Here is a 22,957-nt window from a genome sequence, read left to right as displayed (position 1 = left end):
CATGTAAGAAAATGCACCAGGTGGAAGGAGCAATTGCTCTGAAAACGCAGCTGTTACTTTCTGGGTCTTTTTTAGTCACTGGGGAGAGGGAGCAAACGATGATAGAATTATCAGAAAGTCAATACCCCACATTTTGTAGTCAGCACAAATCATAAAGTGGATGCAACTTAAATACAGCTTTCACCCTGTAAGCAACTAATCTTTTCTCGTATCTAATTCAGTATAATTAAAATCCTTCATGCATATTTTTGTTAGTTAAACATCTGGGTATAACTACTACAAGGCAAAATACATCAGTGAAAAAGAGTGGACTTGTCCTTGATAAGTGGTCTCATACTGTAATTCCCCTTGAGAAACCCATTCTACAGTTCACGTATAAGCTAAATCAATAAACCCTTTAAATTGCTGTTGGGTTATATAGGTTATACTCATTTTCTAACCTTCTCGGAATGTGTAGTGGTAAATAGAAGTGTCTTCTTTACAGCCTCCTGCAAGACTGACTACTGTTCACTTTGATTGTGGGAATTTGTAACTAATCTCTGCTAAAGCTTGGATTGTTTCTCACAGTCAGTCTGCTCTTCAGCAATCCTTCCAAGTGCAGCAGGAAAGGTTTTTCAAACCAAGTACTTATACTGGGGGATAGGATCTTCCCCAAGACTCTGTCTGCATTATCTGAGGTCCAGTAACAGCAAAAAAGCTAAGTTGTTTTAAGTTCTCAGTGTTTCCAGAAAAGCAATTTAACATTTTTAGCTCCCTCAAGACTAAGCCATTATCAAAGAGAAGTTGAATATAGGTTCATACTAACTGATGTAAGTTATTTAAATAAGTTACTTAAATGATGAGAGGTACTTAAGTGCAGTTTGACCATTACCTTTTTTCCTAATGTAGGTAAACCCTTGCGCATTTCCTGCACAGGAGCCCAGTTTTCAGAGGGATGAGAATACATGCAGACTAGCTGTCCTGGATATTTCCATGATCTGTATTTTTCTTGGGTGGGTAATTAGGAGGTTTTTAAAGTTGTGCCTAGAGTTGTTCAAATTTTTATTCAATTGCTGAACATCTTTTGAATGGAACTCTTTACTTTTTTTTTTTTACATACTAATTTTATGTGTGAAAATAATGATCTGAATAAAATGATGAAATCTGATATTTTGGTCATTTAGGAAAACTTAAATCTTGCAGTAAATTTGTAGACTGGAAGTTGGAATAGCATACATGTATTAGTATGCTGATAACCTGGGAAATCTCTCCATCATGAGATGTATGAACTTACATGATCACAGCATCGTTACGGTGGTGCTACAGCCCATTCTTTCCAATTTTGATATAGTTGATTTGGAGATCACTTGAGTGAGGATCACAAAAGACAATGCAGAACTTAGAAAAATGTGTGACAGTCATGCTAAGAACAATTACAAGTGTAGACAATTTCGTGAAGTTATGTCTGGCTCAGTTGTGATCTAGTAAAAATGGGCTGAATATAGAATGAAGAAAGCTCTTTTTTCAGGAGAGAAAAGATAACCAAATATATTGAACCATCCTCCTCGGTTTGCACATATGGCCAATTTCAGGCATGTTCATGTACCATTCTTGGAAAGAAACTTTTGATCTCACCAAGTGCATTGATGGAGAAGTTAGCTGTGTAGCATTGTCTTCCATTGAATCTGCAATGGATATGTCGTTCAAATGTGGAATGAGAGGAAAAAAAAAGAATGTATGGGCACCGCTGTTCTATGTCAATTAGATATTCTCTGTGCAGTGCACATAGTTCTTGATGCAACTGAAGAAGTGCTTGTATCACTGGGAACCTGATAAAAATAAAAGCTTTGGCGTGAACTTCCATTTTGTTCCATCTAGAAGACGTACCAGGTGCTGGCTGCTGATGGAGGCATATGCTGAGGGAAGAGTTAGTGTCTGAGGAAAGGAAAGTCTGTAGGAAGTGAGATGGGCATTTGTTTTCAGCATTTTCTTTTTATATCTGCTTATTAACATAGCTGCATTTCAGCCATCCAGAAGGATTTTCTCAACAGCAAACATAAATTTGCATGAAACTTGATAAGACTGTTGTTCTTTAGCACTTGATTTGCATTTTGTATGTGGTAAATTTAGCTGTTTCTTCCCTCCCCATGTAGTTCTCATTATGATGTATTCAGAAAATAAGTGTTTTCAGTGAATTAAAAAGATTGTAGTGGGAAGGGATAGAAACATTTATATGTACACTTGATAATACTTTCTATTATAAATGTTCTGTGACCTTTTAAAAACCTTTCCGATACCAGTAGTTTCCACAGAGTCTCTAAAAAGCAAAGGGAAAAGTTGTGAAGTTCGTGATATTTTTTCACTGTTCCAAGTCATTATAAGATGAAGCTGCTATGGAATCAGTGTCTGATTAAAAGTGTGGCATACACCTCTAGCTACTGTTTTAGTTTTTCTTTCCTCCTTGTCACAGAAGCATCATGACCATGTCTTGATCAAGAGTTGAGTAACTGAGTGTAGTGAGCCCTGGCAAAGAGGAACTGGGTGTGATGAGCCATGGTATGGTCTGTGGATCAGCAAATAACAGCAGAATAATACCTGAAAGGTACACCTACAGTATCACCGAGGGTTTCTTTGATTGTAGGCTTGCACTGACACCTGGTTATAAAACCAACCAGTAGCAGAGCCTCGGGGGGAGGCAATGTACAAAGGAGCGGAGGAACGATCGCACGTTGGTGCCACCAGCGCACAGCACTGAGCCCCTCGGTGGAAGGGGCCGTGTTTCCCCAGGAGTGACTGTGCCACCTCCCTGGGGTGGCAATGGGATGCACCTCGGGCAAGTGTCTGGGGTGTAGGTGTGGCTGTGAGTGTGAAGCTCGTCCTGACGCAGTTGGTCCCTTGCTTAGTCCAGTTCATAAACTGACGTTAGCAGTGTCTCGTTACCTGATGTTCCTTTTCCTCTTATGGCATTCCTGTCTGTTCACTAAGGACATCTACTCCAATGAAAAAAATGACCTAGTCATGTTCTGGATTATTCAGGTTCTAAAATGATAGATGAAAATCCAACCAAAAAAAAAAAAAAAAAATAGTGTTTAAGAAGTGCTTTATGCACTGGACAAGTAAACAGAGTGGGAACATTGATGGAAAGAAGGGAACAAATTGCCTGAATGTTTTGTCATAGATTTTGAGGGTTTTCTGAAATAGAAATGTTAAGTCAAAACCACCAAAATTTTAATTAAGAATTGATCCAAATCTCACCAAAGTCCCCCACGCTAGTAAGGTAAATTTTGGAATGGCTGGACAACATGGTGATTAATAATTGTAATTCCTACAATTTATAAGTGTAATTACTACTGACTTAAAATTGTAGTATAAACATAAAATTTTTTATCTAAGTTTTTGGAAATACATAGTTGCCTTGGAAGAAAACATATAAATAAACCTAATGTAAAAAAGTAAAGCATCCTTGTTTTGCTGATCTGTTCTATTGTGGAACCCATTGGAGTCTATCCGTTAACATATTATTCTGTTTTTTCAGCTATATTACTGATGAATCCTCAAGCTATAAATATCACAGGCAGTTTTTATTAGACAATTACATTTTATTAAGCTTAATTGTATGAAGACTATCTTCATACAGACTTTAGAAAGAGAAAAATCAATATGGATTTAGGTATTGGTCCAATGGGAATAACAGCTATTACTTATTATATATCACTTTTTTTTTTTTAGAAACTTGAGTTTCAGTACATTTTTGAGGGAAACAGAAAGCAGCATTTCACAGGATAAAGAAGTGTTGAAATAATATACAGAGCTCTGTGTGTCATCTCTTGAAAGGAGAGCCACGAAGTAGATAGATATTGTGATATATTGCAGTATTTTCTGCATATAGTTATTTCTGGACAAATTTCTGTGGTTGACTTTGAGAGGACTGTATCTCATACAAATTTGCAATATTTTGGCAAGTGTTAGAGAAATAATTGTGGGTTTATGTCTCTTTATTTTTGCATTTCTTGTTCTTTAAAATCCACCTAATTTTTGTTTTGTTTTGTTTTCAGTGTATCTCTTTAACGTTTTGGAAATATTTTTGAAATTGCCAATTCTCTTGCTTCCGAGGTACTTGTGTCTATTCCTCATAATTTGTATTCACTAGCTGGTTTATATTTTGTAACTCCAAGTTTTCCTGATATAAATTATGCTGCAAGCAGTATTTTGATGTTAAGGAGTCAAGAGACACAGCAGTAAACCTCAAGTTCTTCATTTTGCCCTCTTCGTTGCTTACCCAGGACTTGCCAATTCTTTTGAGCTCTTCAGATATTTCTGACTCTCATTTGGATTTCAGTTCGCTCTTCAGAACTTCGTATTTATTTTCTGCTACTTCTGTATCTTCCACTCATTGACTTTTGTCCTGTTCCTGTCTTTCTGCAATTCACAGTCTCGGTTATGGGACCATACCTTGATTCTTAGCAGATAAAGCTGTATTTTTCTCTTCAGCTTGTCTGTCTTTTCTCTGTACTTTATATTCTGTCTGATGATCGTATCGCACCGAGAAATACAAATGAAATGACATTATGGCTAAAGTCAAGGTAATAGCCTTGGTTGACTGGTCAATATATGACCCTAAGAAGCAGTGCATTGTGGGACTACTATTTAATTGTATTTAAAATAGAAATTCACTATATCTGTACAGTTCAAGAAAAATGCCTAATACAGCAGCAACAAAACCAAATGGAATCGTTCTCAAGAGACTAGGGATGTCCAGTTAAGTACAGTTTATAAGAATATGGGGTTTTATCCAGAACAGCGCTTATATGTAATTAGGCTTTATGAGTATTTTAAGCAGATTTGTTTGCAGTTTAGTGAGGACAAAGTTCAAGATGTGGAGAATAATTTTTGTAAGTTATATAATCAGAAGTGAAAAAGACATCTTGAATACGTTAGCGGAACGGTATCATTGTGCCTGTACAAACAAAAAAATAACAAAGAATTATTTTGATTTTTTTTTTTAATATATTAAAGATCAGACATTAATTGCAGCATGCATGGTCCTGTGTTTTGTACAAGCACAGGATAATGGTATCTTTAGATAATGTGAACAAAGTTAAAAGTGGCTTGATGCTATAAAGACAAATTTAATGGTAAATTGTTCAAAGGTGTCCTATCTGGCAGAAAACAAACTATACCATTTTTTCTGCCCATTCTGCATATTGTTCTGATGCCACTATGAAGGAGTGAAGAGCCAGGGGCAAGGACAGACCTGCTAATAGGATTTGAGCCTGTGCCTTAAGCATTATAAGGAGCTTGGGTTTCACTGTTCTCATTTTGTGTCAGATTGAGTAAAACAAGTATCTAGAAATCCTTCTGTTGGGTAGAAAAGAATATTCCTACTGTGTTTTCCCTTTAAAAAGTCATCTTCGGAAGGGATTTGCAGGATTTTTCTTATGTATAATTATCTAGCAGATGGACTCAAAAAAAGAACAAGATGAGGTTTACTGCAGTCAAGCTACCCCCAGGTAGTTTTGAAAAGTTTACCAAGAGTCCAAGACAGATTCTGGTATTTCCCTGGATGAGGCTTTAATATTGTAAGACCAAGGATGCAATGTCGGAAGAGTCAACTAAAACTGGCAAATTTTCTATTGATGTCCGGGAGCTAGGATAAGAACTTTTATATATTTCTCGTATTATGTGGCTTTTGTAACAATTTCCGTACAGAACAAAAATTTCCGTACAGAACAAATATAAAATTTCCGTACAGAACAAAATAAAAATTTGTTTTAATTGGGTTATTGATACTGTCTTTTTCAGACAGACACGTGCTTGCTCTGCTACCACTCTAAGCTAGTCGGAAAACCATTTAACATAGTGCTGACCATCAGGCAATATGAGATAGTCCTCAGAAGGGCTTGGGCTCAAGGCTGTGCTGTGATGCCTTTTTTTGGGATTCTCCAACAATGTGTTGATAATACCTATGCTAGTTTTTATCCTTTATTTTATCCTGTTAATTTAGTAGCATTCAATTATGCAACAAGCTTGCTTCATGCTCTTGATGATTTTTTTTTTAATTTTTTTAAATGCTTTCTTTTTACAGTTGTGGGACATCCACAGCGTAGCACAGTTTACACCCTATGATTTGGGATTCATATAATCAATATGCAATTAAGTAATACCTTGTGGTAATAATAGTTTAGTTTGGTGATATATTGACATATTGAAGTAATATTTTAGAGTGAGGTGTCCTGATTGATCTGAAAATTGAATGAAAACTAAGAAATATTCACCCTCAAAGCAAAAGCTATGCAGACTTACTGTTCCCTGTTTATAACCGAATACACTCAGTCATTCCAGGTTCAGCAGCATAGGACTCTGGTACTGATGATACTCCTTAATCTCAGATGTCAGAGTGCGTAAACAAAAATCGAAGTATTAAACTAGCCATATGACTTGCCTACAAAACACAATAAGAAAATAAATTGTTTACATTTGATGCCTTTCCAACCATGAGGTTGTCCTTACTCTTTATGTGATTGGCATATTTTAATTCATAGCACCATGAAGGAGAAAAAGGAGACCAGAGATGGTAGAATTGGATGTGACAGATTTGTTGGCAGGAGTTTCCATGATTCAAAGAAAAAATGAGGAAAAAAAGGGGAAATATAGGCTGAAATTTAGGAAACTTTTTTTTTTTTTTTAATATTCTCATTTTGGTAGAGTATGGAAATACCTCCCAGAGGTGGTGGCATAAGTTCCAAGACTTTGAGCCATTGTTGAAGGGCTGAAACACTATAAACTGTACACCTCTACAACAAACTTATTTCCCCCCGAATTTCTAAATTTCTGTAAGAATGTCTGGAACAATTTTAATCAAATGGAGGGGGTTTTCATATCTTCAGTTGAAAAATAATACTATTTTGTAATGATCTAGGTTGCATCATATTAGCATCAGAGCATGTGAAAGAAGAGAGGAAGAAGTATACTGAACAGACTGATGCATATTTGAGCAGAACTAATGTAGAAGTTAGGACACAACAGCCATTTTAAATATCTTGAAATTGGGAAATTTGAAAAATAAATAATTTGGAAATTGGGAATATTTGGGGAAGAAAAAAGGAGACATTTGTTGCCACAAGATAAACCTAATATAATATTTTGTAACGGTAGGATTTCAAAAAGCATGAAAATGTCTGTGTTCTAAATTGTAACATGTATATCTCTTTTGCTACTAACCCAATTATTTTGTTAATACCTTCTATCTCAAACATGTGAGACAGGCACACTAGAAGTGGAGGTGGCAATACATCATCTTCAAATTGCGCCAGGGAAATTTAGACTAGATGTCAGGAAGGATTTCTGTGCAGAAGGGGCTGTTGGGCGTTGGAATGGGCTGCCCAGGGCAGGGGGGGAGTCCCCATCCCTGGAGGGGTTGAAGAGTCAGGTTGACCCAGGCTGAGGGATCTGGGGGAGGTGGGAACTGTCAGTGATAGGTGAACGGTTGGACTGGATGCTCTTCAAGGTCCTTTCCAACCTAGGTTCTGTGATGCTGTGAATTTTTAAGCAGAGTGGGGATTTTAAGAATCTGTAACTAAGTTATGTTCAGAGGTGATGCCTTTCTAACAAGTCACTAGGTTTTGGCCCCGAGGCTGCCGGCCGCGTGTGAGCCGGTGTTGGCAGCGCCGGTGGTTGCGGGCAGCCTGCTCCACTCTCAGTGCAGCTCCTCTGTGTGTTGGGTTCCTGTTTTGAGGGGAGTGTTTGTGCAATTCCTGCCTACCAGCTGAATTCAGTTGTTACGTTCGGCAGCTTCGCTCCATCTTCAGTCTTTCACAGAAAACATTACCCTGATGATGCTTATGGCCAGACTTATACTGCAGTCAGTTGGGAGAGACAAATCTTGCTGGAGAGTGACTCAGTCCTTAGTCACTGTGTTCCCTGTCCAAAGGGGTTTGTTCCTCTCCATGAAGTGGCACAGAATCCAGGGGGATTACTCTGTGTCAGGCTGGAGTTAACTGCTGTGAATAAGCTGTGTAAATGTGCTGAAGGAGTGCAGAGGCAGCTGGGCTGGGCTGTCCTCTCTGGGAGTCTTTGTAGCATTCACTGAAGGGACGTGACTCTGGATACCCTCAGCAGAAAGCACAATTCTTTTCTTATTACAGTTTACATTATCAATACAATTTCCAGGCTCTCCCAGGTCTCCATAGGTGCAGAACACAAATTTTCACACTGTTCATTGTTTACCTTTTCTCCCTGCCCTGATTAATACTCACAAGATCAACATAAACCACATACGTGCTTGGTCACCAGGCCATGGATTCAGTGCCTCCCTTTTTTTTTTTTCCTTCGTGTCTCTGAACAAATCAGCAGAGTCAGGATTTAATTTCTAGTAACACAGAAGATTCTTAGCTGCTTGTGGTGCTGGGTAGCAACTGGTGAGTAGTTTAGGATCTTGGTAGTAAATGAAGGGTTAGTCAAGCACGAGTCCCCTAACTATTTGTGACACCTTTATTCTGACTTCTTAAGATGCTAATTAAAAAAATTATTTACTCATATATTTAAAAAAATCATAATATGATTAAGTAATGCAATAAATCTGATTCAGTACTACAGATTTTTGGTAAGTGCCATGTGACACAAAGCAGGTAGCTTATCATTAGGGTGTCACATTTATCTTTAAAAATAGAGTAGGGGAAGTTAATTTAACTGGTTAACCTTGCACTGTATTGTTTGCCCTTCCACAGCCAGTAGAAATGTTGAGTGGACTTTGGCAAATCTAGATCATACCACTAGCTGTTCTCACTGTGCATGTTCTTAGCATGATTATAGAATTCCAGCTTGAATTTAAGAATACTAGTGGCATGTCTCTGCCTAGAAATGCATTAGCCCTAGGTTTATACATCTCATTTGTGTGAATGTGTATGTATACATTGTGTGTGTGCATGGTTATCTATGTAGAGTCAAATGATCTGAGACTAGTTTCTCATTGCCTCTAGGTTAATAAGAAAATATTTTACAAGTTACATTTCTAAAACTTCATTATAGCTTATGAGTGAACTGTACTAAACTAAGTTGTTATTATTAAAGAGTGAACCAGTCAGTGGATACCCACTGCCAGTTTTGTCAGGTAAAGTAGGAATATTTCAATTTTATATCATCTGAGATAACAGCTTAGAGAGAGTGAAATTTCCTATAGATGTCATGATGTTGATAGGTTCTTTTGTTGTTAAACAGCAGAATTAAATATAGAATTCCAAACAGACTATGAGATTAAATTATACAGCTAGCTGAGGCAGAAATGGTAACTTGGTTGTATTGTAAGAGATGCTGGAAAAAAAGCATTGATGGTTACCTGAGGAGACTAGTGTAACAGTACTGTATTTAAGGGTAATAACATTGAGGTGATAATCAAAATTTTTAGATGCGCAGTAGAAAATCAGACCGAAGGCAGTATTATGGACATAAATGATGAAGAATATCAGAACTGAAAAGGGTAATGTGTAGCTATCAGAAAAAGAATGGTTTTGGTGCAGATGTATTTCCTATTAAATACTAAATCCTGTAGAAGTGATGTGAAAAGCCCAGCTCTGCATACAGAAGGCAAGTCTGTATTTATGCAGTCTATATTTGAATAGTTGTAAAGAGTTTAATAACTTCCTTTTCAGAGGATGTCTGTTCCCTATTACAGCTGTATAAATCCAGTCAGGATTCATTGCTCTAGGTAAAGTGCCTACTGAATGGTAGCGTGAAGAAGAAAAAAGTCCCAACACACCTCTCTGTACGTTTGGGAGGGGGAATTATTTTTTGGGGGGGTCAATCACAGGGTTTTGTACAGTCCTTCCTCATGATGTTAACTCGTTGCTTTTGTGGCCTGTGCCCATTTCAGTGGGTGAATACAAGTTGTTTTTTTTTCTTTGGGTTGTTTTCAGTATCACATTATTCATGATGATTCAACTTGTTGTTTCATTTCCCGGGGCCAGGTATCTACGCCAGCTGCAAGCATTCAGAAATCTCCTTTTGGTCCTTGACTCGTTGATGGGAACTGACACTTGCAACTTTTCCCTGATGAGTCATTGATTCTACACAGCCAAGAGTCTGCCAAAAAGATGCTAGATTGTTTTGGTTTATTTGCAATGAGTGCATTAAAAAAAAAAAGAGGAAATAGATGCACAGGGCCTGATATTCTAGCTGTGTAGAAACCAAATAAACTGCACCAGCACTGCTAGCATTTTGTGGGCTGTTAAAGTTAGAAAAAGCTGGGCACTTAAGCAGTCATAGCCTGCTATAGTCATATATGGACTGACAGTGTGATTTTTTTTTTTTTTAATTGTTAATTAATCCAGCCTGGACCACAAGATCATACATTATTCTCGGTAGGTAGGGGTGAAACATGCCAACCAAATATTTTGCACAAATTATGATGGTCAGGTAAAAAAAAAATTTCCTCATCTTGCCCTAAATCCCCAGGATTTCTGCTAATTTTCTTCCTCCCTGCACACCCACCCCACACACCCCCAGTTTGAAACACGCTGTTTAGATAGTGCCCAAATACAAAACACACAACGTAAATGCCGTTTGAGTGTGAAGAATGGTTCTATCTGACAAAGGCTGGATTTCACAGCAACGTTTTATCTGCTGATCAACTTCATGCTTATATGATTTTTTTCCATATGTAATTGTTAGTTCAGAATTGACTGAAATCAGATAAAAGTATTTGAAACTTAGGTTGGCTACTATTATAGTATAGTATATATATATACACACACTATAATTATGTATTGCATATTTTATTTAGATAAGCTGCTCATTCTGGTTATTGCTCATTAATAAATTACTTCCCTCACACTGGATTTCTAGATTAAAAATGCTCATATTTAGAAAGAGAAAATGCAGCATTACAATGCTCTGTTATCATTATAAATTATTCCATCTCATTTGCTTATTTTACAATTTTAAAGATTCTTATCTTCAACTTCCAGACACGTTAATTCAGAACTGTGATGAATCTTTTTCTCCCTTGAATACAAACCGCATTCATGTGAACATACCTGCTGCCAAGAATATCTTCAAAAGTTTGCTTTAGAAACACCTGGGTAATCCTGCACTTTGCAAGTGTAGTCTGTAAGCAATATTTCTTGTTTATGATGCATGAAAAAGTGTACAGTATACTCTTTTCTTAACTATTGCAGCTTTAAAAAATAACCAAAGCCGTAAGGCTGTGACCATCTCATCGTCTCACCTAATTTTCTTAGAATTCACAGTAGAGTGCCCTAAAATATTAATTGCAATTAGAGAAGAAAATGAATGTGTTTTTTAGAGTGGCTTAAAGAATATAGCTGACAACAGATTTGCTGGAAGAGACATCTATTTAAGTTTGCCTTAAACTGCAGATTGTATTCCAATTTTCTCTTTTGTTTTAAGGGTGGTTTTTGTTTTGTTTTTTTTGTTTTTTTCCCCCCTTGTCAGGGACATTTATGTATCATAAATAATTGAAATTTTCATAAAAGTTTTATTTCAAATACAGGCTTTGTAAATCTAGTGGGAAAACAAAATCAATTTTACATTGTCCTGACATAGTACATATTATTCAGTGAGAAATAAACTCAATCCTTATTTTGAAGACTAAAACCTTAAATTCTAATATTTAAGGAAATAACAGTCAGAGGTGGAGTGATCTCTGGGGGAAAGTCTTTCTAGTTACTAGACATTTGTCTCTGTTGCATACCGAAAATTAGAATCTGTTGAAATGTTTACTATAATCTATTAAATCATGTCAGTAAGAATAATAGAAGAGTAAAACAGCTGACTAAGCTTAAAACTATAAATGAACATCATTCCCTTGAAAACAAATGATACAGGAATTTCCGCTGACACTACATCAATAGGCTGATGGTAAAAAGCAAAACAACTTGCAATTAGAGTACTACAGATGACCTGAACATGCAGGGTATTGCTAAATTGTTCTGTTTCATAATGAACATTTTTAAAAGCACATTCATGTGCTAAAATGATAAATAATAATTTTAATCCCAGGTGGAAATGCTGATAATGACACGTTATTTCGCAGAACGGTGTAACTGGTGTCACCTAATAGTCAGAGAAGAGATTTAATCTGTTATAATTACATAGGGGGTTTCCTAGGAATGGGTTTAACCTCTGTTGGCCACATATACTGCAGGATGACTGGAGAACCCTGACAGTTTTTGAGGGTTAGAAGCTTTTAGAAGGTCACTGGGATTTCATGGTGTTTGTGGCAGGGCAGTGCAGTGGTGACACATCACACTCACTGAATTAGCTTCTTCCAGTCTGTAGTACAAGACTGGCACCCAAGTTCAACATAAGCAAATTGTTCTGTTTAGAGCTTATTTTTCTGGCTGTAAGAATCCACTCTCCCTCCACACCCACAAAACTTGTCACTGAGTTTAACATTTCACTGTTCTACTGAAGTTCCTTCTCTTACTTTCTCCTGCATGGTGACAGCTGATGCCGCCTTCTTAAAGACCCATATGCTTCACTGAGGCAGGTACCTAGATATAGAATAAGTGTTCTTCCAATTTAAATATTCTCTGACCTCAGAAGAATTACGCTGACTAAGTCTTGTTGATAATCTGGTCCAACTGCTTTTTTTCTTAATTAGGTAAATCTTCTTAGTTAATCAGTTTCGCAGGAGTTTGCTGATACTCATCAGGACAGAATTCTGTATTTGTGATTATATGTTTTGTAATTTATGTGTTTTCAAATAGGAAAAAATATTACTGCATCATGGTGAAAATCTTTTTTTTTTCTCTAAATCTAATGTTAGCTTTAGAAAATACACGATGCTTTTCATGTAATAGATGGCTCCAGAGTATGGTGTGCTGATGTGGAAAAGTGATTTAATTGTATTATATATATGTGTGTGAAACCTTCCAAAGAGTGCTTATCAAATACGTGGGAGACTAAAATACAATTATTTAGAATTCAAGAAGGGAAGAATAAGAAAAGCAGTTGACCATGGATCTTTCCTTAAACGCAGTCCTGAGAATCCCGTTAATGTTAAGGAAGTGTAGAAGTGCAGATATACTCAGTTTTGTGGGCAAATATGAGAGTTCTGGAATAATCTGTTTGATTCGTGATTAGACCACCACATTTACAAATTTAGTTGTTCAGTGGAATTGCACTTTGTTGGTCTAAATGGTGCAAGTTTGCAATGTGAAAATTAAGGTAACCAAAACAGATAGGCTAGTCTGAGGGTTTCTCGGTTATCACATGTGTGGGGTTGAATTTTACTGTCTTCAAATACGTGGGCGCTGTTCTGGGACATAATGCTGAGGCAAAGCTTGATATCAGAGATAATATCATCCAGAATTAAAAACCTTTGAGGACCTAATAGTTAATAGATCTGATAGTTGTGTCTTGTATCTTCATTCTTCTTTTTTTTTTTAAAAATTATTTTAATTCTAAGTAGTTCTGAGGGCTTGGTTTGTTTTGTGACTCACTGTGGGAAGTTGGCTGTTGGCTTTTTGTCTCCTCCTCCCAGCCCTGTGTGTCATAAAAGATAATACGAAGGAAAATACAAGCGCATGCATAGTTTATATTGAATTTAATTTAAAAATTTGGGAAATGTCCCCGTTTACGCAAATGGGTATGTATTAGTATTTACAAGACAATGGAGTGAAACTTGTGCCAACTGAGTACCCATGGGGCAGCATAATTGGCTGCCTGAGACAGATGGCTTTTAAATGCTCAAGCTAAACTGGAATTGGAGGGGGGTGTTACTTTAAAGTGATCGTTACAACAGAGTGTTACCAATGGCAGGTGATTTTTTTTTTTTATTCTTGAATGTCGGGTTTAACTTTAAACAAAACCACAACATTTCAATGGAAAAGAGACCATCATGCCTAATGAACTTTTAGGATGCCTAAAGAGGAATGAAAGTGATGACCTTATTGAAACTACCTGATTACTTTAGCAAGAGGAAATTCTTCCTTGATCTCTATTCATCGGGAGATTAAAATGGGAGTATTCTCTGAAGCTTGTCAGGCTGATTACATATAATGTTGTTACTGCTGAGGTGAGACAGCTCTTTTACAGTGATGTATATACATTGTTTAAAACCACGCGCAACTGGAGTGCCAACAAAAAAAAGCTGTTGGTGTTTCTATGTAAGACTTAATGCAGGATCTTTTATTTTTAATGTATGTAACCACCAGAATGCTAATATTTATCCGGTATTTTAACACTAGCTACATTTAATTCATATAGGTTCTTTCATTCAGTTTGACAGAAAAATCTGATGCAAGCTCTTCATGGAAATAATGGTAAATTCTGTAAGGGCCATAATCTGGGCATATAGATTTTCCTGTAAACCCACGATGAGTCTAACTCTGTAACCTCAATTTAAGATAGTTTATTTTAGATAAAATTTAGATAAAATCCATATCAAGGATAACCAGATAACTTACGAGTGCTGTTTAGTTACTAGTAGCTAAGCATAGCTGAGTCCTCACATTGTTCCTTTACACTGACCACCCCTTGTGTTCTTACAGTCGTTCTCAGAGGTGCCTCTGTTCCCCCAGTAGATCTGCAGATTTTTCTTTCCTCTAGTGGGTGAACGTAATTGAAATAACTGGAAAGCACAGAATAAAGTTCATCCACATATTGAAAGAAAAGGCAAAATTTACCAAGAAAACGTTTTACTGACAGCTAAGATTTTTATGTACCAGCTATGGAATGTATTAGTAAGATTGTGGGTTTTTATTATCCTGTGAAAACATCACAATTTTATTTTTGTGGGGCGTGGAAGGAATCTCACTTCTCCATTTCAACTTTCCTCTAAAAAAGAACTTCTGGTGTAAAATTAAACAGTTGACCTAGCAATTGTGCTGACGATCTTCACTGAAATTGTTGAGTGCGACATTGCAGGTGAAAACATATCAGTTCTTATTTTGGAGCAGAAAGCAGAAATTGGAGATGTTTCATATTTCATTAGCGATGCAAACTCAAAGAACTCTATGCTTTTTAATTTGCAACATTCTGTGAAAGCTGAATATACTTATTGCTGAAACTTCAATATAATGTTAAGAGTCTCTGCCTAAATTCTTGTGTGATGAAAGGGATGTTTTATTCACTTTCATCTCTTCTAGGTATCCAAAGTATCAATTAATACAGATTTTTTTTCATAAATCTATCATATTGATGATAAAATAGATCAGACTGATATTAGGTAGCATATTTAATTTATTTTACTGAGTTTCTTTGCTAAAGTGGAAGATAGTACTGATGTGTTGTAGAGTTGAAGTTCTTTTTTCCCTCTTAGAACCAGAGGTACAGCAAGGAGAAAAAAATAAAATAAAGTTGTAGAAGGAATGGATGTTTCAATTCACTGATCGGTCTTCCTCAAAATGACAATTTTAAATAACAATGTGTGTTCTTTTAGAATTAAGTGTAATGTTTGCTTTTTTCCTGAAATGGAACATGAGATTTGTATTTCATTCAACCTAAAATAATATGTGTTGGCTTTATTTAATTGTGAATTTCATAAGAACTTTAAAACGTATGCTTACATTCCAAGTAAGAATTACCCTTTTAGAAAAGGATAGAATATTTTGACTTATCCATTAATTAATAATTAGGTTTGATTCCTCTTACCATATTTGTCAGTTCTAGTTTATACTATAAGGAGATTTAAGTGAGGAGAAATTGTGGAACGAAATTAATTTTACAAAGTTAAAATAGATCTGAATCATCCTTCCCTCAAATTACCAGGTGTCACAAACCTTAATTTTTTCAAAGTTTTGCTTGGTTTCTTGTATGGAATAACTTCTAAACCAAGAAAAATCTCACGCTATGTACCATTACTCACATAATTCCTTTCTGCCTCCTGTTCATCACAGACAATACAACATTTACAGTGTTTCAGCCTGATAATTTGCATACTCAGACGCAGCACATCATTTTGACATATAAAACATCTGTTTATCTATGTAAGGAGAAATCAAGTTATTGTATAGGTGAACAGGGGGACACACTCCAATTTGGAACCTGTAAAGAGTGTTGAAATTAAATCGATATGGATGAACTAAGACTGTTGTCAAACGCATTGAGTAATGTTTCGAGAAGATCTCATGCTTTTATTTTCTGCGTTAGACAGGGCTATGAAGAACTGGAAAGACAACTGAAAGAAGTCTTTAAGGAAAGGAGCAATATTCTTCGTCAACTGTCGAAGACTTCTAAAGAACTAGAGGGAATTAAAGTCAACCTCCAGGTTAGGTTCTGTCTCTGTTTCTGTAGGATTACTTACTTTGACATTTTCATATTGGTGTCTATTTATTATGAAAAATGTGTTGTGGTTTTTTTTTTTTTATATGTGAATAATTTCTATTTTGTTGATCTTGTACTTAACACAAACCCAATGTTTTAATGGAAAACATAATCCTAATGAGTTGGGTTATTTGTCCTCTTAATCAAAAAATATAAAATATGAAAATAGAACATAGCAGAACAAAAAAGGAAGGGAAGAAAAAAGAATAAGCTGTCTTTAGTGGAGTTATCACACATTTGTCCTGGCAGCTACTAGAAAGGATTTCCTCTGCTGTTGCAGGTTGCATCTTTGCTGATGAGCTACATATACGCAGCCTGGTTTAGCTGCCCCTTTACCTACCTGACACACCAGCTACACAGACTGACTGGATTTACAGCAGGGCATTACATCAGAAGTTTAGCTGAGAAATTGTGCCCGATGAGCCAGCAGCTAGAGCTGAGGTGCCTCTGTATTTAACTGTTGGGTATCATGGGTAGGCTGGAGGGGCAATAGTCAGATGAACTCTGGAGTCAAATCAGCTTCTCAGAGTGAGAGGTAAATTAAAAATCCTGCTCTGGATTTGGGGTCCTGAAATCACAAGATGCTCGCTTAAGAGCATGCCTGTCTTTCCCAGATACAGTCTGTTGGCCTGGTGAAAACATTCAGAGTCATTATCAGTTGAGATTTGTATTGTATTTCATGTCATTTTAAAGGACAGTATTTTTCCTGACATCGCATTTTTATCTTCATGTTGATATAAGCTAGATGGGAGAAATACAAGGAGTAGAATCCCTGTATCTGTTCACAGAAGAATGCTGGTACTGTGTATCACTACTGTGCTGTATTATATTATTATATCATCTTTTGTTCCAGACTTCTCTGATTCTAATTAATGTCAACACTTGAGTTTTGGGGTTTTTTGAGTGCTTTACTGCTCTTAATTATTGTAGGGATTTTGTTCTTACTCTTTGGAGAAGTGTGCTGCTGCTTGTGACAGTTATTTTAGAATGGGATTTTTTATGCAGCACAGTTGAAGGTAGTATTTGGCAAAGTTATACTGTGAGATATTTTAGACTCAACACTGCAAAGATCTAGATACAGGCAAAGAGTTGTAGTGTTACCTTCTGTATATGCACACTTACCTTTCTCATACAATTTTAATGCTTTTAGCCATTTGTTTGTTTCTAGATCTGCTTATTTTATTTCATTAGCTCACATTTAATAGTTGAAAAACAGCTGTGTAGAGTTAACTGTGCTGAGTTATGGTAAAAGAAAAGTCTGGCTATTCCTCCGTTTCTCACAAGCATCTGTAATTCAGCAGGAGCATTTTATGAAAGAGGATCAAATAAATCATTTCACAGATGAATAATATTAAAGATCTCTTTGGTAATAGAGTTCTTCCTTTGCTGTCAGTCTTTGAAAAATGATGAAGCATCAGCCAAAAATGATGTGCAGAAACTTCTGGAAATGGGCCAAAAGCAAAGGTAAGACCCCACCTCCTCTTTCTGTTTCCAGATTTAAAGCTTTCAGACTAGGAGATTCCATCTTTCCTTTTACTTTAATCTCTAAACACAGCTGTGTGCCAGAGTCTGCTGATTTTATATATATATATATGTATATATATTCATATATTTATATCTATATCAGTAAAATAGAGGCAGGGAATACTGTTTTGGGAAGTTTTTGAAGCAAATTATATATTTGCTGATATTGGATATATGTTAGGAAAATACATTTAAATTCTATGGTAAGATATCTGCTAAAGAAAGGGACTACTCAGGAAGTCATGAAATTTTCTCTTAAGTATAAAATCAGAAGTTTTAGAAAATAATTAGTGGATGGTAATGCTCAGTTAATTGAATTATTAAAGTATCTCCATCTCTGAATTTGGGGATGATGATGTATATTTAGGCCTCTTAAATAAATATTTATGCATGTAGACACTCAAAATCACTAGTCATTGAGCAAATGTGGGAATACTTGCACTGGATATCTGTGAGGAAGGCAGTTAGGAGTAGAGAAGTATTCACTTCAAATTATTCATTGAGCACTTAAGAAATGCAAGTTCCCAGCTTAGTTCTTAGTCTCAAATCCCCTGGTGCTTCATCACAAGTAACTGTTATCATTCTACTTCTTCTCTTCTAATTCTTGGAATTCAGACCAGCAAATGAAAATATCGATATGGTTTTAATAACAAGAAAACATGGCAAATATAGGGATCGCTTTTGCTGAAAAAATATTATATAATGAATGCATCTATACTTCATGTTTTTCCTTAGAAAAAGAATTTATTGAAACACTTAAAACTCATAGTTCTTTAACCGTTAGAAATGCAGTACTTAAATCCCACAGCCATCTTACTGCTGATACTGTATTTAACAGAAGTAGATGTGAAATTGCGCTGCTATAGAGAAGGCTTCTGATAAAATGACCTTCAATTCTTCAATACACAACAAAAAAGATCCATAATACACTACCCATAGAAGTTCTCATTTTTAGTGTGACAAAGAAGTATTGGATACGTATGGATCTTTCAGGTATTCCAGACAAATCTATAACAATGAAAGCAAAATTTCAGCTATTTTCAGCTAAAACTTCCTGTTTAAACACTTACATGGCTTGGGTGCAACTGAAGGTATATGTCTCGTCATCAAAAACTGCCCTTGTCACAGACTCCATCCTTCATACGTGAATGTGTTTTCTTGTTTGTTGTGCAGCTTTTATGTAATGGAGATGTTAATTGATTAAAAGTATTAATGGACTATTTGGTAAATAGTTGCAGGTGGGAAAGTTGAGTCTGCTAAGGGAAAATTTTACTACATACTACAAGTATTCTTCCTAATCTCCTCCTTAAATCAGCCCTTAAAGTCTCCTAAGGTCCACCCAAAAATACGTGTTGACATCTGCTTCTAAGGGATTCTGTGAGTATCTGCACAACAGCAGTTCCCAGAGATAGGCCATGGATCCCTGAAATATGCTGTGAGCAGCCCTCACCCTCCTTCAGAAAATAAGAGGCTTTTACAATATACTCCAAGAAAATGCCTTGGACCTACTGCATGTACTTGACAGCTGTTCATAGGCTTACTGGATTTCACTTCCAGAAAGGTGTGGAAGTTAATGTAAGGAGGTGTTAAAAATATGCCAGGGAATCTCCCTCAGAATTTCACTAAGGAAGGGTCACAGTTTATTTACTTTATTTACTTTTAGAGCCTCAGGCTGTACTTCGTCTGGAGTAAGTGAAGAACTGAACATAGCGTTATGCTTAAATCTATTGTATTTGAACCAAAATTCCTAGTGTATCCCGATATTAATCTTAGGAACTTCTTTGGTCAAATGTGAGCTGTGTTTGGTCAGGTTGTGCAAGTAGATGTAGTTCTGCTGACTTCAAATTAGGGGTTTGGGTTTTTTTTGTTTGGTTTTTGTTTGTTTTGTTTTGTTTTGTTTTTTAAAATGTATTTTAATATATTATTCTTTATATACTTTTTAAAATCCCTTTGTGTGAATTTTTCAGGGCTTCCCAACTTGCAAGTAAAACTTGGTCACTTACTATGATGCCTCAAGTTTCAAGTCTTTCTGTGCACCATCAGCATGTTGAAACGATCGCATCTGTTTGTACCATAAGAGAGCTGTATTGTGATGACGGTGCGCTGGTTTCATGCTGCTCAGTCGCTATTTCAATTAAATCTCTTCTGTACTAGTGTTGCCAAAATTGCTAAAAGTAGTCGAGTTACTGGCTAACATGAAAGATGATCCACAAGTTCTGTTGCTGTATGTACTAGATGGTTTCCGTTCCAAGTTAGTTTTAACTGAGCTAAATTAATATCTGTGTGTAGACCCAGTTCTGTGTTGGTCTTCTGCAGAGGCTTATCCATGCAAGCAACAGCCCTGAAAAAGCTCTGTAGCTGTTCTGAAATATGTCACTCTTCTAATTTGCAACAGCTCTGAGGTGTGTCATATGAATCATAGAAAGCGGTGGCTAGCAGGGGATCTCAGCTGACGGCAGTTCTTGAAATTTGGAGAAATTCTCTGCATCAGTAATGCAGAGGGGGCTTTTGGTTCAAATAAAGCCCAATCCAAGTAATTATCTTCTTTTTTTTTTTTTTTTTTTTCCTTAATTGTATGCCAGAATCTTCTAATGAATTTTGTTTTGTCTCTACAAAGAACACGTGAAGGTTGAATTTCATCAGAGCGTTATTTATTTATTTGTTTTAAAGCAGGTATAAACTAATTCTTACTGATAATAGTATTGTTCCATTTTGGTGCGTTTTCAGTGGCCCACTTTTCCTCACTTTTTTTTGGTGCCAATCCTTTTAGCTAGAAATTATACACTGGCAGATGTTTCGCACAGCATGCTATTCAGTAGATGTAAAAGGTGGCCAATTTCCATCATAGATAATTTTTGTCTTGTGTTGGCACTATAGTTCATGGGGTCATTATGATTTTATTAGCAAGACTTATAGATACAGTGCATCTGTCTGTTATTCTGAATAATTAAAGGTGCCTTTTCTTGAGAAACTGAAGAACTATTTGCTAATGGACACTTGTGTTGAAGTTTGTGTTTTGTGTTTTCAACAAACTAGGGAAGAAATGAAATCTCTCCAGGAGGCCTTTCAGAAGCAGCTTAATGAGGCAGCTGAGAAAGCAGAAAAGCAGCAGGCTACCGTGAGTGATTCCCTGTCCCTCTTTCATTATTTTTGTTTGTTTCTTCTGTCTTTTTTTAGTCCTTCTGCCTTGAGAATTTGTCATTACCTCAAATAACTTTACACGTAAAAAACTTGTATTTCAAGTATGTGTTAGTACTCTACAAGCTTCAGAAGGAACTGAAAAAATTTGTGTGTTCAAAAGTGCTAAAATCCCTGTCTTCACTAATTTCTGTGAGATACACACTTTTGGAGGTTTGGGCCTGGAGACTTGGGCCTAAATCCTTTCCCTGATGAGGTTGTCATTATGGACCCTCATGTCTCATTCTGTACCAATGTACACTGTCATACATCCATTGACTTTTTTTGAATCACTACCAATTTTCAACAACAAAATAGTAGAGTGTCCGATTTTGACCATAGTTGGCCCAATTATTACTATAGGGAGGTATTAAATCCTGTTAAGTTTTCATGCTTTAATGAAATTTTGTTTCTGGATAAATTACACAGTTGATTGGATTTCTGTGTAGCGCAGTAACGTTCTGGGGCATAAATACCCATATTTTACTGCTGCAGAAAAAAAAAAAAAAAGAGAATCGTGTTTTCTGTGTAATTTTAAGATGTAAAAAGGAAATGTTTCTTCTGTTGGTGAGACTTCCTGTACCACTGAGTGTAAGTTGACTAGATAATGTGCAGAGGTCCTTTCAAACCTCAAATGTTCTGTGATTCTAAATCTGGACTTGAAAACCAGCCGCTAGAAGGGCTTGTAGATCTACTTTCAGTTTCGCATTGGATAATTACTTGTTTATTTGTCTTCCAGGCTCACAATACATTCCTCCAAGACATAGTTTTAAAAATAATTACTAAATTTAACAAATATTTACAAATGCCTTCTTTTGTATGAATGTGATTTGCATGTAGATTTATGCCCTTGGTGAACAAGATGTGAGACTGCATGTTTTACATGCTACCTTTTAATTAGAAACAATGTAGGTTTCCTTCAATTAACATGATGTTTGGAAACACTGTTTTCCCCTTTGTTGCTTAGAAGCTTGAAGATACTGTTTTACCTGTTCTTGTGTCCCCCATAACATATACTCAGTGAATTTTCGGTATTTGTAATTTTGTCTAGAGAACAAATCCCCCCTCTTCTGTTCTTGAGGGGAGAAAACAAACTGATTTCTGTACTGAGCTTGAAAAGGATAACTAGTTTTTGGGGTCTTTCTCAATAGCCAGGGCAGCATATGTCCAGGAAAAAAACCCGCAAAACACTCTTGTTTTAAGATGGTTTTATATTGAGGAAAGATATATATTCCCAAAATAAGAAAAATTATAATGTAGGTATCTGCTAAGTACTCAGAAGATGCTTGTTGGAAGTTGTCTTTTTTCAGGTGCACGGACACATTCCCACTAGCTTTATTAGCACGATGAATTCTAGTCCTACAAGTTAAAGGTGGAAAACATATTCTGTTATTTAATCTCTGTATTAGATTTTGATATTCAAGACTAATTCAGCTATGTTGTTAAATAAATCTCAGATGGAGTGAATGGGTTATTGGCTCTGCTGTTCTTTGTGGTATAGTGGTTTTTTTTAACTCGAACAGCAGTGCCTTGTGTAAATTCAGTCCACACCCTAGCACTGGGCAAAAGCACGAGATTTGTTCCACACAAGTTAAACAAAATCTACTGTTAACTGTAAGCAAAAATATTACCTAGTGCAGAAGCCAGGAAAAACCCCTCTGAGTTTATAACCGAACTTGGCTTGGAGTGTTGTCAGGTGGTTAGAGAAACTGAGTTCTTGAGCTGTATTCTAAAACTTGACAATAATAGAATATTAAATTTGCCACTGATTTTAAAAAAAGCTGAACCGTGTCCTTGGTTTGTGACATTTCTTCATGCCTCAAGGTACAATGTACATAATGAAGCTCAACAATACACTGAGACTGAATGAATATTCAAAAAAGTACTTCAGGATCCTCAGATGAAAGCTGCAATAGAAACGGAAATAAATATTACCGTCACACACGGTTATTTTACACCTGGTTTCTCCGTGTGTTTCATGGTTTTCTGAATG

The 22,957-nt window shown here is 36.2% G+C and overlaps 1 protein-coding gene across 1 annotated transcript in view; it reads left to right on the top strand.

The window, feature by feature from the left end:
• The window catches only part of LUZP2 (leucine zipper protein 2), a 202,989-nt gene that overhangs the window by 73,934 nt on the left and 106,098 nt on the right, over positions 1-22,957 (top strand). Inside the window, exons 2-4 of the mRNA XM_074918195.1 lie at positions 16,090-16,207; positions 17,657-17,727; positions 20,824-20,905. Of these exons, the coding sequence (XP_074774296.1) occupies positions 16,090-16,207; positions 17,657-17,727; positions 20,824-20,905 (271 nt within the window). The remainder of the gene's footprint in view (positions 1-16,089; positions 16,208-17,656; positions 17,728-20,823; positions 20,906-22,957) is intronic.

The sequence above is a fragment of the Athene noctua genome, chromosome 14 (genome assembly GCF_965140245.1).
Source record: "Athene noctua chromosome 14, bAthNoc1.hap1.1, whole genome shotgun sequence".
NCBI lineage: Eukaryota > Metazoa > Chordata > Aves > Strigiformes > Strigidae > Athene > Athene noctua.
Note: the sequence above shows the minus strand (reverse complement) of the source record. Positions and strands in the feature narration are given on the sequence as shown.